The sequence below is a fragment of the Tamandua tetradactyla genome, chromosome 8, assembly GCF_023851605.1.
Source record: "Tamandua tetradactyla isolate mTamTet1 chromosome 8, mTamTet1.pri, whole genome shotgun sequence".
In the NCBI taxonomy this organism is placed as follows: Eukaryota; Metazoa; Chordata; class Mammalia; order Pilosa; family Myrmecophagidae; genus Tamandua; species Tamandua tetradactyla.
In genome coordinates, this window is record NC_135334.1 from 78,276,673 (window position 1) to 78,293,501 (window position 16,829).

Sequence of the window (16,829 nt, forward strand, 5' to 3'; positions counted from 1 at the left end):
TGTGTGACTTTTGAGACTAAGCCTTAAAGCGCATGGGAGCTTCCTTGTGCTCTGTCTCTTGGATTGCCAATTCTGGGGGAAGCAGACCATCACGCTGTGAGAACTCTCCAAGAGCTTGTGGAGAAGCCGTAGAGGTGAGCAACTGAAAGTTACTGCTAACAAATGGGAATGGCCATCATGGCAGCTGATCTTCCAGCCCAGCCAACCCAAGCCCTTTAAGATGCCTGTGATACCACACAAAAGCAGCTGGTTCTCTCCCTGATGAGCTCAAGTAACCAATTCCTGAAACACCAGAGTTTCAAAGATACAAAGAGTTTATTGCTATGCACAAAACAGGAGATCAGATGGCCTGTCAGCCTAAAAATAAGTCTCCCAGAATTACAGTAGTTCTGAAAGTTTTATAGTACTAAAAGATGAGCAGGTTTTAAGATAATGAGCACAATCATCCTGGATTATGTAATTAAAGGTCATCTAATTATTGAGTATGCACAAATTGATTATATGCTTAATCACAGAATATATGTAAGAAAATGGCAGATTTAATATGATGATGGGCCTGATTTTTAGTATTATAAGGAGGTATAGGTCACCTATAGGTTAAAATCTAAGCTACTGCATATGTCAGGTGAGCCCATTTTGGTTAGAGCCAGCTTTGTTTAACAAGATAGCTTTGGCATTGAGGTGAGTTAGTTCTGGGCTGACTCAAGGCCTTACATTAATAAACATTAGGGGCTGTTTTCAGTGACCATAAGACTCTAAAGTTCAAAAACTGGATAAGAGGGTAAAAGTGACGTTCAGTCACAAGTTACAATAACAAGGGTACACAATAAAGGCTATATAAGCATTATTAGAGATCAAGGCAGCTGGACTGCAGTTCAGAAATTTCAAGTATTTCTCGATGTCTAATATACCAGAAGCTAAAAAGGAATGTCTATCTAATGATTCAGTAATCATAATGATCCCCTAAATCCTAACTTCTTCAGTTACACCTGTGACCACAATTACATCTTGACTGCAACCTCATGAGTGACCCCAAGTCAGAACCACTTAGATGGCCACTCCCAAAATCTGTGCAATGGAGGGTGATTGTTGGGGAAAACTTGGACATGCCTAGGGGCTATCTCCCAAGCTTCCCCTAACCACTCCCCATTCTATTTTATACATATAATTCAATATGTTTCCATTCTCACAGTCCCAGGGGACACTAGGTCTAAATGAGTGGCCTGATCATACTTTGAATCCAAAACCTGGAATATGGAGCTGCAGCTACTTATCAGGATGAGAAATCTCAGTAGCAGGGCTCTCTTCCCCTAGGTGTATAAATACAGTTATACACATACACGCATACACATGCCACAGTTGCAACTTTGGGTAGAGTGTCTATTTAATTCAGCATACCTAGCTCTTATCATTTCTGGCTAGAATACAGCACAAGATTACCAACCAATTTTGCTGCCTGTAAAGCTCCAAGTACAGCTTCCTTCCTTCCAATAGCAAGTCTACATAATAGCCAGAATGAACTTTCCAGTATATCAATTATTCTATCACACTCCTGAGCTCCTCCCTCCATTTGCCTTTAGAAGGCTCCAAGCTAAAGAGCACTAGGCCCTCTGTAATCAGGTAGGTACCTGCTCACCTCTCTAAACAACTCTCCTAATCTCCTCCCCCTCCTCTCAGCCTTAACTAAGGAGCAGACAGCTCCCCACTTCTCACAATGTTCTTACCTGTTGCTTTGCATTTGAAATTCTGTTTTCTCTGTCCAGTGTGTTCCTGTCCCAATTGCTTGCCTTGCAAACTCTTATGTTTCTTTCAAAACACAACTCCAATATTAAAATTCCTGACATGATCTCTGACAATCTGCCCTCTCTCCTAATTATGTCAGCATCCTTTTCTGTGCTTTTTGAGGTCATATCCCCTGTCATTCAGCACTGGAATTGTTTGCTTCCATGTATTTTCTCCATTAATCTATGATTGCCTTGAGGACACTAAAAAATGCCTTAATCTTAGCTGCAACCTGGACCTGCCATATAAGTTTTGAAATGCATAGGGGTCAGCCTCTCCAGAGCATCAGCTAGTTTCATCCCCCATCCCATATTATCAACAGCCCCTTCCAATATGAAAAAGTTAGAAGCCCAAATACCCCTAAAGAGTGGAAGAAAGATCAAAGGCGATGGTGGAGTAATACAGAGAAGGTAGGGTTTAAGGAATGAGTATGATTGCTGAATCATTATATTGATATTTCTTTTAGTCTCCAGTTTCTTAGAACAGCTAGAAGTAAAAACCTAAAATTGTGGAATTGTAACCCATACCAAACTCTGAAATCTGTTCTACAACTAATGGTTGTGATGTATGTTGAAATTTATTGCTTTTTTTGTATTTATGTTATTTTTCACAAAAAAAGAAAAATATATATTCCTTCTAGCCTCCAGTGTTTTGGAGCATCTAGAAGGAAAAAACTGAAAAAGTAGAATGGTGGCCCAAGACAAACTCTGAAATCTGTTCTGTGACTACTTGTTGAAGTGTACCTTGAAAATCATTCCTTTTTCTTTCTTTTATTTGTATATATGTTATATTTAACAATAAAAAATTAAAAAATAAAGCAAAAAAAAAGCAATGCCTGCAGATGAATTCCTCAAAGGATATTTTCCTATTCACCTCAGATCTTTATTATTTACTCTCACAACACCTTATATATTTCCCTAACAGTTATTGTGTATGATAATTATTTCCCAGGACTTCACTGCATTTCCCAGGACTTCACTAAATGTACTTGGATTCACTAAGTGACATGCGTTCCCCAAAGCATATCATATCCCCTTATACCTTTAAGCCTTTGCATATGCTGTTCCCTCCAACTAAAATTTCTTTTCTCTGTCTTCCTAACTAACCCCTATTTATCTCACAAGGCTTATATTAAGTTTAACCTATTCCTCAAGAGCTTCTCTGGTAGCCTGGTCTGAGAATCACCTTTATTCTCAGTTTCCTTGGACATCTTTGGATTTCCGATGACTCTCATTCTGTACTGAAAATTCATTTTACAAATCTCTTACCCGTAGTAGTTGATATCCTCAAGGGAATAGAGTGATACTTATTTCTCTCTGAATAACCAGAGCTAGCATATGCCTGGTTTCCTGGGACTGACTTACTATTCTTAATTTTAATAATATTTTTTGCACAAAATAAATGATTTTGAAATATTTTCATAGATACTACTAGTGATGCTTGATATATTTTGCACATACAGGTGACATGCAACAGTCGAGATAAATTCAAAAGGGAGTCATTAAATGGAATTATAATGAACTATTTTTATGCAGCGTGACTACGAACTGCAATACTCCTGTTTTGTCAGAAGTTCTTTACCCACCCATATAATGATGACTTGAATTATTTTCCATACACCCTATCTGTGCTATGCAACAAAGTACTCCAAAAGTGAGCAACTTATAACAACAGTAAGCATCATCACTGTGGAGAGAGTTAATACAGCCTGCATCGTAGGAATACAGGCTCAGGCACAACAAAGCCTCTCAGCAAATGACCACTTTATTACTGACACAAAAGGTCCGAAAGAACAGGAGGAGAGGGAGGAGTAGATGAAAGAGGTTACTCAGGAGTGTGACAGAATAAATTGACATATTGGAAAGCTCATTCTAGCCAGAATGCGGACTTGTTATTGGAATGAAGAAAGCTGTACTTGAAATGAAGCTTTATAGGCAGCAAAATTAGTTGGAAATCTTGTGTTGTATTCCATTCAGAAATGATGAGGAGCTAGATATGCTGAGAAGATAAAGGAATGAGTTAAATAAGCACTCCACGCAGAGCTAGGACTAGGGTGAGCCAAGTAAGGTGCCAAACTTAAAGTGTAAAATTTAAGGAGGCACTCACTCTCAAGATCGTAAGTACTTCCTTTAAATTTTGCACACTGGGCACCTGAATGGGACAAACAAGTTGTTATTGCCAATTCAGCAGAGAAGGAGTGAAGTATTTTTCTTGACTCACTTATTCTTATCTACAGTTTAACTGGAAACAAAACCAGTACCCAGGTTCCAGAAGTCACTCCCTTGGGATTTCCAGGAGCAATAAATGCTCCCATGTCCTTTCTGTCTTCTGTGAGGGGTAGGTACTCACCTGTGGTTGAAAGGACGATGAGTGAGCTAGGTCACACAGGCTTTGGACACCCCGGACATTCAGTACTTACTGAAACCACCTAGATTGCAAGAAGCCATTCTCATGTTTACAGACTGGTCAAAGTGGACAGAAGGTATCTTTACTTTAAAGCGTACATTTTTCACTGTCCCTACCCACTTTCCTGGTCCCCCTGAAGCAACTTCTTCATACCTCTAGGCTAAGCCTTCTTGTGCTCATTCTCAAGAATAATGTACATTCCTATACTTTATCTTCTGAGCCTTACTAGGTGATATTTTGCAGCTATAATTATCTAATTCTAGTTTTGTATTCATGGGAGCATTCATGATGAGAATTCCAACATTTAGAGGTCTCTAAATAAAAGGGGCTTTCAGTAAAGGCTATTTGAAGATATTACACTAATTCTTGTTATTTTAACCCAATATAGGAATTCAGATTTTATTATGGAGTGAGAAGGAGGCCTTGACACATTAGAATAACAGTTTCTATGAATGTCTCTCAAATATTATTCTCAGTGGGTACCTAGATCCTGATCCTGACTTGCTGGATGCCTGTCTATGAAGTTTGGCCTCTATTTTCTTTCAATAAGAAGCCAAAAGGAAAGTGGTTTGTATGAAGTTGGAGTGATTAAAGTTCCACCTAATATTTATTCCTTGCCATTAGTGACATCGTTAATTCCTTGTCTCTCGGAAGATTTAATCAGAGACTGTACAACTGCTTGGCAGGCATGCTGGGAATTTCAATATGTTTGAGGAATGGGATTAGATGACCTTTCAGGTTTGGTTTGTTCCTGAAGTTCTTTGACTATAAAAATTGCTGGAGTTTCAGCAGGTAAACTCATTGCCCTCTCCCCTACATGGGGCATGACTTCTAAGGGTGTAAATCTCCCTGGCAACGTGGAACAGAACTCTCAGGATGAGCTGGGACCCGGTATCATGGGATTGAGAAAGCCTTCCTGAGCAAAGAGGGAAGAGAGAAATGAGATAAAATAAAGTGTCAGTGGCTGAGAGATTTCAAACAGAGTCAAGAGGTTATCCTGGATGTTATTCTTATGCATTATACAGATATCCCTTTTCAGTTTATGGTGTGTTTGGAGAAGCTAGAGGGAAATGCCTGAAACTGTTGAGCTAAAATCCAGTAGCCTTGACTCTTGAAGAGGACTGCTTAAAGATACAGCTTTTACTGTGTGATTGTGAAACCTTGTGTCTGATGCTCTAAGGGCATGAAAATGTCCAAATTAAGGCATCTAGAGAAAGATATCTTAACTCCAAAGAAAAGACCGATGAAGTTCAGGGTTTTTCTCTCAGCTGGGACAAGTACGTGGCAATATATAACTTTCTCTCCTCATTTCATAAGTCTTCCCCATGGGCATTTTCCTTCTGCATCTCCAAATGTCTCTGGCTGTGTGACCTCTGTAGGCACTTTCCAAAATAGTTTCCTCTTAAAAGGATGGGTGGAGACAGAGTTCCAAGGAAACCATCTAATCAAAAGTTACCATCCACAACTGGGGGGGTCACATCTCCATGGAAACATTATAAAAGATCCTACCCAGTAATATTGAATGAGTATTAAAGAGCATGGCTTTTCTGGGGTACATGACAGTTTCAAACCAACACGATACCTCTAGGCTAGAACTAGGTTAATACAATTAATATAAACTAAGAATGAGAAAACAAAACAATAAAAGGATCTGGTTTCAGGGAGAGATGAATATATCTTTAAACACATTGAGTTTGAGTAGTCTTCAGACAGAGGTGTTCTGTGGGTAGTTGGATATATGCATATGATTCTCAAGAGTTCTAGACTTGGATATAAACATTTGAATAAAGTTGCCGAGGGAACAGTCACTAAATGAGAAGACCAGTGAGCCAAATACGGAACCTAAAGGATACCAATAATAAAGACATAGACAGAAAAGGGAAGGCTATAGTACCAAAGACACGGAACACACATGTATAAGGTACAAAAGGAACCATCGGGAGATTAAGGCCCTTGTAATTTTGGTAATTACGTCTAGATGGTGGTGGTTGTTTTTTTTTGTTGTTGTTGTTCTTGTTGATATTTTTCAAGAATTCCTGAAAATTAAAATTATCCACAAATAAGCAGAATAAAATTATAGGAAGAGGCACTGGGATCCAATAAACACGGGTCTGAATCTTGAATACAACATCCACTAATTGCGCAACTTGGGACAAGAAGCTAAATATTTCTGAGTTTCAGTTTTGGATTTTTTTTTTCCTGAAAAGTTGGGATAATACCCATCTCACACAGCTATATCACAGAATAAATATTTGGCACATAACTCCTCTGTGATAGCCTCCTATCCCATCTCTCAACTTTACTGTGTTCTTACAGTTCAGTTTCCCCATAATAATCAAAGTATTTGTTTAACAATACAAATCTGATTTCATACCACTTCCTTGGCTTAAAACCCCTTCCCCTGGGTTGAAGTCATATACTTCAAAGGCCTGTAATACCCTGTAGAATTTGCTGCAGTTTATAATCTGAGCCTCAGCTTTTGTCTGGCTTTCAGGCTGAAAGGACATGTGGGAAAGTTTCAGGAGTTGAGGAGTGGGGCAATGGGCCAGAGAAAGATATTTACAATGTCTTATGGAGATTAGGATTTGGAGTTTGAGAAATAGCCTAGAGGCCCTGGATCAAATTTCAAACAGTTATATTAATCCCCTTGTTTTTAGGACAGCTGGTATAATGAAGGCAATTTAGGTGTGGGGTGGGTTGAGAGGGGGGGATTTGCGAGACCTTCTCAGGAGTAAGAATGGACTCAAAGGTGGAGCATTTTATCCAGAACATCTAGTGCTTCTTTTGGAATTCCAGAGCATGACTCAATCTTCACATCCTTCTCCTCTTGCCTAATTGACCCTTATCTCTTGTCTAAAGGGCAGGAAGTAGGGCAATCCAGATCTTTTCAGGCCTCTTTTCCCCCCTAAGCACTAAGGGCACATAGTGCAAAGCAACCAGGACATTTATGCCTGCTCACAAAATGGCTCAAATTATGCCATTTACACACTAAATTAGTTTGTACTGTTATATAATAATTTTACTAGGATAAAATAATTTATCACGGAATATTTTTCTTTGCTAGGTATGTTGTAAATAAAATTAAACTGATCTAAGAGTGATAGTTTCTGAGCACCTAAGTAATCCTAAATCCTCTTACTTTCTGTTCCTCAGGCCACTGATAAGGTTGTGTATTGCTTATTCTACACATACGTTTCTCTCTGTCACTCCAGGATTGGGGATGGAGCAGCATTGCTGACCCCTTCTGAGGACCATGTAGATTCAGGTTTTTAGGAAGTTTTGTCCTTTGGGCAGTCTTCGCCACAACTGTCCCCGTCGCACTCCTCCCTTTTCCTTTCCATCTTAGTTTCCCAATTTCACTTCCCAAGCAAGCCTATCAGCAGCAATTATTCAAATTCAGGCCACCATCCCTGGTCTCATGAGTAACCTTAGTTTCTGGTCAGCCTTTAGAGTCTCCTTGGCCTTTTGCTAGAAGTCTAACTTCCCACTGGGTTTTCATTTGTTGGCAGAGGGGAGAGTCACACAGGGTTTAAGGAGTACTGGGTATTTACATGGCTTAAGATGTGACCCAAACATGAGAACATGCAAATCAGGAGATAAGAAATAGCTGCTTAAAAGGAAGAATTTGGCAGACCTGATGTAGTAGCTAAATGAAGTAAGAGAGGTTATATGCCCGGAGTGTGGTAACTGAGTGGTGGCCTAGAGGGAGCTGAAGCCAGCAACAGCTTTACCTTTGCCGTGTATCTGTCTGCTCCAGAATAAATACACCCATTCTTTCACCCCCACGGTGGGCCTGACCTCACTCCTTTCACAAGGATTCTAGGAAGCCTTAAAGACAGAGTATATGAGGAACCCTCAAAGTAACAGAAAAACATCAAGATGAATTAACAACAACAGCAATAAAAAAAAAAAAACAGGCTGTAAAATAAAGGGAACCCTTTCCTTTCTCAGATGAAAGATGAGCCACATGAAGCCCAGATAGCATTAGGAACTTAAGGGATGAACTCTCATCCTTTAATTCCTGTGTAACTTCTGACACCAGTGGAATGGAACTACTATCTGTTCCTTTAGTACATTAGGTACCCTACCACCTCCTCTGGGACTTGGGAGCAAATTCACTAACTCCCCACAAGGTTTACAAATACTGATATTTCAAGACTAAGTCCAGAATTATTTCTTCAGGAAAGCCTTCCTTGATCTTACAATCTGGTCCAAATGTTTCTCTCTAAGGAAACTGGATACCTCTGTCCATCTTTGCCATCTACCTTTTCACACTCATGGTATTATAATTGTTTTTGCTCTTTCTGTCTCATTGAACAGTGAGTGCTTTGAGATCTCAAAGTTTATTTCATTCTCTGTCTATCTAGCTTAGTAACGAAGAGAATGAGTTTACAGCAAGATCTTAGAGCCATGACTGAAGACTCTTACCTGTGTTTTATTTTCTTTAAAATTTTGATAATAATGTTATTAATATTTTAGAACTTTGGGGAGAATCAAGTGATTTATACCTGTAAAAAATTTGGAAACCACCTGACACATTATAAGAACACAAAAACTGTTAGCAACCATTACTGACTATAGCAATGCCTTGCAAATAATTGGTACATATATTTTGTTTTCTTAATAATACATTTATTAAGAAAATATCTTAAATTATCGTGACTGACAACTTTAAGCAGGGAAACAAAGAAAGAGACAGTTGTACAAAATGAGAGTTTAAATGATGTGATACTATATGACAGATGAGAAAAGTTGCAAGAGTAAACAACATAATAAATTAGAATATAATCTCTGTAAAATGGATTATTTTGTAAAAATATAATATTTTGACATTTAATAAGTGAACAGCACATTTATAATATTTTGACATTTAATAAGTGAGCAGCACATTAGGAATCATACTAGAAAAAAATTGAAATGTTTTCAAGGAATAATTGTCAGAAAATGCCTTTTAGGAAGACACTTATTTGTTTTTTGTCTTTTTGTTTGTTTTCAAATTCAGTGTGATTGATGACATCATTTATTACTTCAGTCTTTCAAAAACCATTTACTGAGAATCCTCTGTAATAAATCTTTTTCAGAGAAAACTCAGCACAAGATTAGCCACTTTCTAGTGCATTTTTAAATTAGCATAACTCAACTAGTATGGGTTAATGATCCCCAAAGATATCCAGGTCTTAGTCCCTGGAAGTGTGACTGATACCTTATATTATAAAAGGGACTTTGCAGATATGATTAAGTTAAAGATCTTGAGATGGAGAGATTATCTAGGTGGGTCCTAAATGTCTTCACAATTGACTTTATAAAAGGGAGGGAGAGGGATTTGACTGCAGAAGGGGAAAAAGCAACGTGACCAGAGAAGCAGAGACTGGAATGTTGTGCTCACAAGCCACAGAATACCAGCAGCCACCAGGAGCTGAAAGAGGCAAGGAACAGATTCTCTCCTGGAATCTCCAGAAGGTATCAAACATGCTGACACCTTAATTTTCAGGCTTTAAGACTGATTTTAGACTTCTGTCCTCCAAAACTATAAGAAGATACATTTCTGTTATTATAAGCCACTAGGTTTGTGGCAATTTGTTACAGAAGCTAAAAGGGAACTAACAAAGGTGAGAAACAGAACTGATAGAACTAACTCATTTAACGCAGTTATTTCATATTCATATTTGTTTTCTCATTTTCCTTTCTCCCAATTTATGCTGATCCTTGGACTCTAAGAACCAAGGTGAATAAGACCCTGGGTCTCCTCTCCTCTGAGCGCAAAAATAAGACAACCTGACTTAAAACAATTTTATCACTTCCCATTATCTACAACAGAAGAGCTAAAGAGCTTGTCAATGGTAGTAAATAATTACTGCCTATATTATTTTTCTTATGGTTTGTTATTATTGTTTTAAATAATTTTTTTATTGTTTTCTGAGTAGTTGAGTATGAGAACAAGAGCAAGAAGCGTTCCTACTGGAAGATGTTTGTGATTTTCATGGCCTGTCTGTTGAAGAACTATTTAGATTGGAAGCAAAATAAGTGAGACAGTCAAAAAGACTGCAAATTCTATTTTGAAGTTCCAAAATTTAAGTTTAAATTGTGTCTGTTGGAATGAGGCAGAAATGATGATGTAGACAGTGAATCACAAAGAAACAAACAAACAAATACACAACCTCTCATTTGAGAGTAAAATTTGGTGCCAGTTTTGAGCTTGGAAGAAGTACAAGAGTTGAAAGGAAAATCTTCCTATGAGGGACCTGAAATGTCATTTCTAGTTCACTGCTGCCATCCAGATTGCCCCTTATTCATTCATATGTTAGTTTGTGTTCAGTTCCTGGATAGCCAGTGTCCCTGTTCATACTAGTGTTTTCTTCTTAGCCATCATCCCAAACTTGTCTTGCCACACAGGTTTCTTTGGTTGGGTCTCCAAACAGAAGGATAACGTGGCACAAATCCGGGAACAGCTGCAATGGCCCCAGTGGAGTTGGTAAAGCACACGCAGGAAAAGGTGAGCTTTCCTTATGCCTGGAGCAAGCTAATGAGCCCTTGATGGTGGATTATGGTCACAACTTCTGCTGAGGCTGCATAACCTAAATTTGGGTGGAATCAAGAGGCTCACAAGGAATTGTTACCTCCTGCCCTTCAAGCCTGGGACTCTTTAGCCTCCCTTTGACTACCTTCCTCTCTGTATTTCAGTCCATTTCAATTGATATTTGGGGGGGGGGGGGGGGGAGCTGCACGGTCCAGGAATCAAACCTGGGTCTCCCACATGGAAGGCAGGCATTCTAAACACTGAACTACCCATGCACCCCAATTGCTGAGGTTTTAATCATGTATTTCAGGTTCCCTTTTTACTTCCTGTAATGGTTTTCATCAGAACCTTTGATCAAGTTAACAAATTATATTTATTTTTAATTGAGGTCAAATTTGTATACCATAAAATTAAAATGTTCAATTCAACAGCTTTCAGTACATTTACACATTGTACATTCGTCACCTCCGTTTGGTTCCATTACCCTGAAAGAAAATGCTATACCCATTAAGCTGTGACTCTCCACTCCCACTTACCATTATGCCCTGGTAACAACTAGTCTGCTTCCTGTCTCTATGGATTTACCTATTCTGGATATGTCATACAAATGGAATCAGACAATATGTGACCTTCTATGTCTGGCATTTTTCCCTTACCATAATGTTTGATATAACAGCCCTTTATCCATTTCTATAGCTGAATAAAATTCCATTGTGTAAATATACAAAAATGTATTTGTCCATTCACCAGTCAATGGATATTTGGGTTGTTTCCACCTCTTGGCTATTATAAATAACGTTGTGATAAGTTGTGTACAAGTCTTTATTTGAGTATATGCTTTCAGTTTTTTGGGTTATAGACCTAAAAGTAGAATTGCTGGCACATGGTAGTTTTATGTTTAACTTCTTTAGGAACTGTCAGATTGTTTTCCATAGTGTCTGTACCACATTATATTTCCTACTAGCAATGGATGAGAATCACAATTTTTCACATCTTCAGCAACACATTTTATTATCCTTTTTAAATTTTAGTCATCCTAGCGGATATTAAGCAGAAAGAATTTCTTTTTAAAAAGGGATTGAAAAATCATTTCCCCTCATTTTCATCCCTCAGTTCAAACTAAGTTTCAGATTCGATACAAAAGGAATAGCATGTGTGAAGGCTGAAAGGAAAAAGAGAAAATAGTTTTTTGAAAACTGAAAGGAGTATAGCACCATCATGTCATAAACAATGGTTTGTGAGGAAAGATGAAAGTTGGGGGCATTAGACACCAAGCACGACTGACTAGCACAAATCATGCTATAAAAGGCTTTGAGGCCATGTTAAAGAACTTGGATTTTAGGAAAGCGAGTAATTATTGAAAATTTTTAAGTGGAGGAATGTCATGATCTAAGTGGGACCTAGGTAATACCACTTTACATTCTGTGTAGAAAATGCATGGGGACAAAGGAAAGATTGAGGGCAGTAAATTCTTAAATGATGCTGTTGAAAATATCCAGGTATGTGACAGTGGTATCTGGAGTAGGCTATTTTAATGTGAACCACATGAATGAATTCAAGTGATAAGTGATAAGAAGACATAGTCAATGGAAAATGAATTTTAAATAAAACAATTTAATGAATAAGAACAGACTTTGGCATAAGAACATGGTTGAATTTTGTATCATTTAATGAGATAAAGAATGCAAGAGGATATATTGATCACAGGAAAGGGAAGGGATGATGGTAATTTTTTGTGTACATGTTGATTTGAAGTCTCAATGGAATATCCAAGAGGCATATAAAATAGAGTTGGCTATATGGAAGAGATAAGGCTTCTTTTCTTTTTTTTTTTTTTCCTTTATGAGAGAAGTTGTGGATGGAACAAATAAGCAATTTGGGGTTGAACATTAGTCTTGTGAATCTTCAGCATACAGATGGTTACTGAATTCATGAGCTTACTATGTGCTAACACAGTTATCCTCATAATAAGCCTAAGCATTAAGTACTTTTATTTCTTCTATTTCAAAAGGAGGCAACTGAAACAGAGCATGAGGACCAAAGGAAGGGTAAAAATGGTTTTGATAGTAGAACATTAGGATGTTTCCATCTTACACTATGATTTTATTAGGACTTGAATAATCCTTAATCCTCTTACCTCTTAACTCCTCTAATTTCAACCAATATTTTCTCCAACAAGGTTGAGACCTTGAAATTCATAGGAATTGGATCCATTGCTGGAGGCTTTCCTATCACTGATTTATATCAGAAACGCTATTAAATAAATATGGTTGTTTGATTTCCCACAATCCACTCACAATATTCTCATCCCCAGATCACTGCATCACTTTAGGAAGGAAAAGAAGAATGAGTTTATCCTTGATCTTCTTTGTCTTTACTCCATAAATGATGGGATTGAGTGCAGGAGGAATGGCCACATAGAGGTTGGCAAACATGATGTGAAAGGTATGAGAGATACTGTGGCCAAAGCGATGAGTAAGAACAGAGAACATGGCTGGTAGGTAGAACATGAGAATGACACTGGCATGGGAGCCACAGGTGCTAAGGGCCTTCTGGCGGGCATCTCTGGTTGGAAGGTGGAAGACTGCACGAAGAATGAGCATGTAGGAAACAATAATGAGAATCAAGTCTGAGAAAACAGTCATTAAAGGCACAGCAAATCCATACCAGATGTTGATGGAGATATCAGCACAGGATAGCCGGGCAACACCTATATGCTCACAGTATGTGTGAGGGATGACACATGTCCTGCAGAAAGGCAAACGCTTCACCAGGAAAACAACAGGCATAATGACACTGAAGCTCCGACTGACAATGCCCACCATAATCTTGACAATTGTTCTGGGTGTTAGGACACTAGTATATCTTAAAGGAGAACAGATGGCCATGTAACGATCAAATGCCATGCCCAACAGGATTGCTGAGTCAATAAAAAAACTAAAGTGGACAAAAAATAACTGAGTAAGGCAGCCAGGAAATGTGATTTCATGAGCACCCAACCAAAATATGCCAAGAGTTTTAGGGACACAAGTTGTGCATAAGATGATGTCTGCAGAGGCCAGCATCGACAGGAAGAAAAACATGGGTTCATGGAGGCTGCGGTCCATAGCTATGAGGTACAGAAGCATTCCATTACCTGTAAGGGCCACAAAGTAGATGGCAAAGAAGGGAATCCCAATCCAAACGTGGAACGGTTCCAACCCTGGAATCCCTACCAGAATAAAGGGACCTGGATTGAAGTTGCTGTAATTCAGCGTGGCCATCATGGTGATAGTCATTCCCTGAGGACAAAATATTGCAGTTGTTTCCTGAGACTGACTGGCCATGAATTCCCTCAGAGTCATTTCAACAGCTAGGATCCCTCTTTCCCATCACATAATAAGCAACAGAGAAAGTCAACTTTCCTTTTATCATGACCTTATAGTATTCACTAAAGACTTACCAAGAATTCAGTTAAACCAACGATTCCCCACCTATGGCAGATAAAGATATTACTATAAACTGTATTGTTAGTATATAGAGATCATGTCCCAGCATATTTATGGCCTGGGGCATGCTGGCCTGTTGTTATCAACCAAAACTCCAAGATGGTCTTCCCTTATCATGTAACTCAATGTGAGATTTCTCAACAATGCAAGGCTTGTATATCTTATATGGCATGAGTGTCAATAATATTTCCATCAAGTTATCAATTCAAAGAAATAACAGGGATCATGTGTGAACTAACAAATCTGCATTCTTCAATGCGAACATATTAGGACTACCATAATCCAATATACTGCTGTGTGATACTTGTTCCCATTTCTTCAATATTTCGAAGAAAACTTTGGCTTAACCATTCCTCTATTAACTCATCATCAGTTTTCCAAGAATCATTATCTTCTTCTGCCTGTCAGATTCCCTATTCAGCTACCCTACTGTGTCATAGTCATTATCCTCCCAGTGCTAGAGCATGGCAATCTGAGGTTTGACTGTCTCTTTCTCCTCCTTCATTCCCTACAGCTCACCTGCCAACTCTGTTGTTTGAAACACTCCTTACATCTGCCCATGTTTCTTTTCCACTGCCTCACCTACTCAAGCCATCCTGAGCACTGTGAAACTGTAGAATAGGCATCCTGATTCTTTGTTTCTATTCTCTCTAGAGTAATTCTCTATAGAATAAGAATCTAGATTCTTCTAACATCTTGCAGGCCCTTATCTCTACCTCATTATGCTTCCATATTTATCTTCTGAAAATGTTACTCAGAACCTTGTTTAAAAACATAATGTAATGGCTTTCCTTATGCGTACAGACTACATTTTATTTTCCTGCTTGGCAGTAAACACCTTACCTAAATAACCTTGCTCCACCCATGTGATTGTGTCTTGCATTCTTCCTTAAAAAATATCTGTATAAGCCTCCACATCTTTCTCCATCATCCTTACATCTCATTAACTGTATTGCTGCTTTTTCCATTAATTTAGTCTTGGCTTCTCATGGTATGTCTAAATTCTAATCAAGGCTCATGATCCTTGCAAGTGCTAACATCTCCAAGAAACCTCCAGTATCTCTGAACCATGGGATTTTACTTCCTTGCTTGTACAATCATAGCTCAATTACTTTACCAAGTAAATTATCAGATGATTGTATTGAGATTTGCTTTATCTTCCTGCTTATTCTCTTGTATTCTCTTTCCTAAGTAGGCAGTCATTGTTCCTTAAATGACTGAGAACTCCCTAAAGATAAGTGTTCTGCTTACCTCTTCCAAAGTGAAAGAAGTCCCAGGTTATACATAGAATAATCACTCAAAACAGCTCAGTAATAAGTTGATATTACAAGCCTGTAATTCTGTACTTATTTTCACTAAGTTTCATATAAAAATCTCTCACTGTGTCTCATTTGGAACTCATCAAAAATTGGTAATAGTTGTGCTAGCGAAGCTTCCCAATAAGTTCTAGAGAACTTCTAGGTTTACATAGTATTTTTGTACTTTTGCAGTTGTTATATTATTTTGATCTTCATAACAATTTTGACTAGTACCATGGGCAGGCATGTTGATCTCCATTTTACAAGAGACAAGGCTCATGAAGTTTATTTGTCCAAGGTTATACAAATTGAAAAATTATAACCTTAGAACTAGATATATGCATGTAGATATATTTGTATCTGCCTGTACATAGGTGTGTTAAAGTTCTGAGATAGTGAATATGACCCTGAAGTTTAACTTAGTGTTAATTTGAATTTCAAATTAGAATAATAAATTCTAAGGTTGAAATTCAAATTTGAGATGCATAAAAAAATCATGCACACTTGGCTTCAGTGTTGCTTATACCATTTTGTGAAAAGCCACAAAAAAAAAAAGTCATTGAGCTGTACTTTGCGCTTTATGCACTTTGCCATAATGATGGAATACTTCAATAAAAGTTCTAAATAATAATTAAAAATGAAGTCAAGAATGATAGAGGGAGGAGGGCTGGGGACATAAATGAAATCAGAAAGAAATAGATGTTAAAGATCAAGATGGTATGATCTAGGAATGCCTAGAGTGTATAATAATAGTGAAATATACAATGTACAAATTTTAAAAATGTTTTGCCATGAGGAAGAACAAAGGAATGTCATTATTGCAGGGTGCTGAAAATAGATGATAATTAATACTTTAAAATGTCACCTTATGTGTGAGACTAAAGCAAAAAACGTTTATTTGTTACAAAATTTAGATTTTGACTAGAGCATTTCCTGATATAACTCATGTAGATAGTTTGATTGAATGTCATAAGTACTTGGAATCTCAGGTAGCACATGAGATTTTGTTGGTTTGTCCAGAGTGATCCCCCGATGAATTCCAGAATGATTTGATCAGTGACTGGAAAAGTATTTGCAAGCCCACTTCGGGGAATGGTGAGAGTGGGGAGAAATTCAACTTCCCCAAGTTGAATTCTTGATATTCTCACAAGCAGTGTGGACAACCAAAGCTATAGGCTGAGCCCCCAGTCTTGGGGTTTGTTCACATGAAACTTAACCCCACAAAGGATAGGTCAAGTCTACTTAAAATTTAGGCCTAAGAGTCACCCCCAAAGGAGAGTCTCTTTTGTTGCTCAGATGTGGGCCCTCTCTCCAGCCAACATGACGAGCAGTTTCACC

At 38.1% G+C, this 16,829-nt stretch overlaps 1 protein-coding gene across 1 annotated transcript; it reads right to left on the reverse strand.

Annotated features, from left to right (window-relative positions):
* Positions 1-13,020: 13,020 nt before the first annotated feature.
* On the reverse strand, positions 13,021-13,971 carry LOC143643575 (olfactory receptor 52H1-like). The gene has a single exon (XM_077112189.1). The coding sequence runs from the start codon at positions 13,969-13,971 to the stop codon at positions 13,021-13,023; it is 951 nt and encodes a 316-aa protein (XP_076968304.1).
* Positions 13,972-16,829: the final 2,858 nt, after the last annotated feature.

What these genes read in the sequence shown, in the direction of transcription:
- LOC143643575 (XM_077112189.1), bottom strand. Translation starts at nt 13,971, where the DNA reads ATGATGGCCACGCTGAATTACAGCAACTTCAATCCAGGTCCCTTTATT.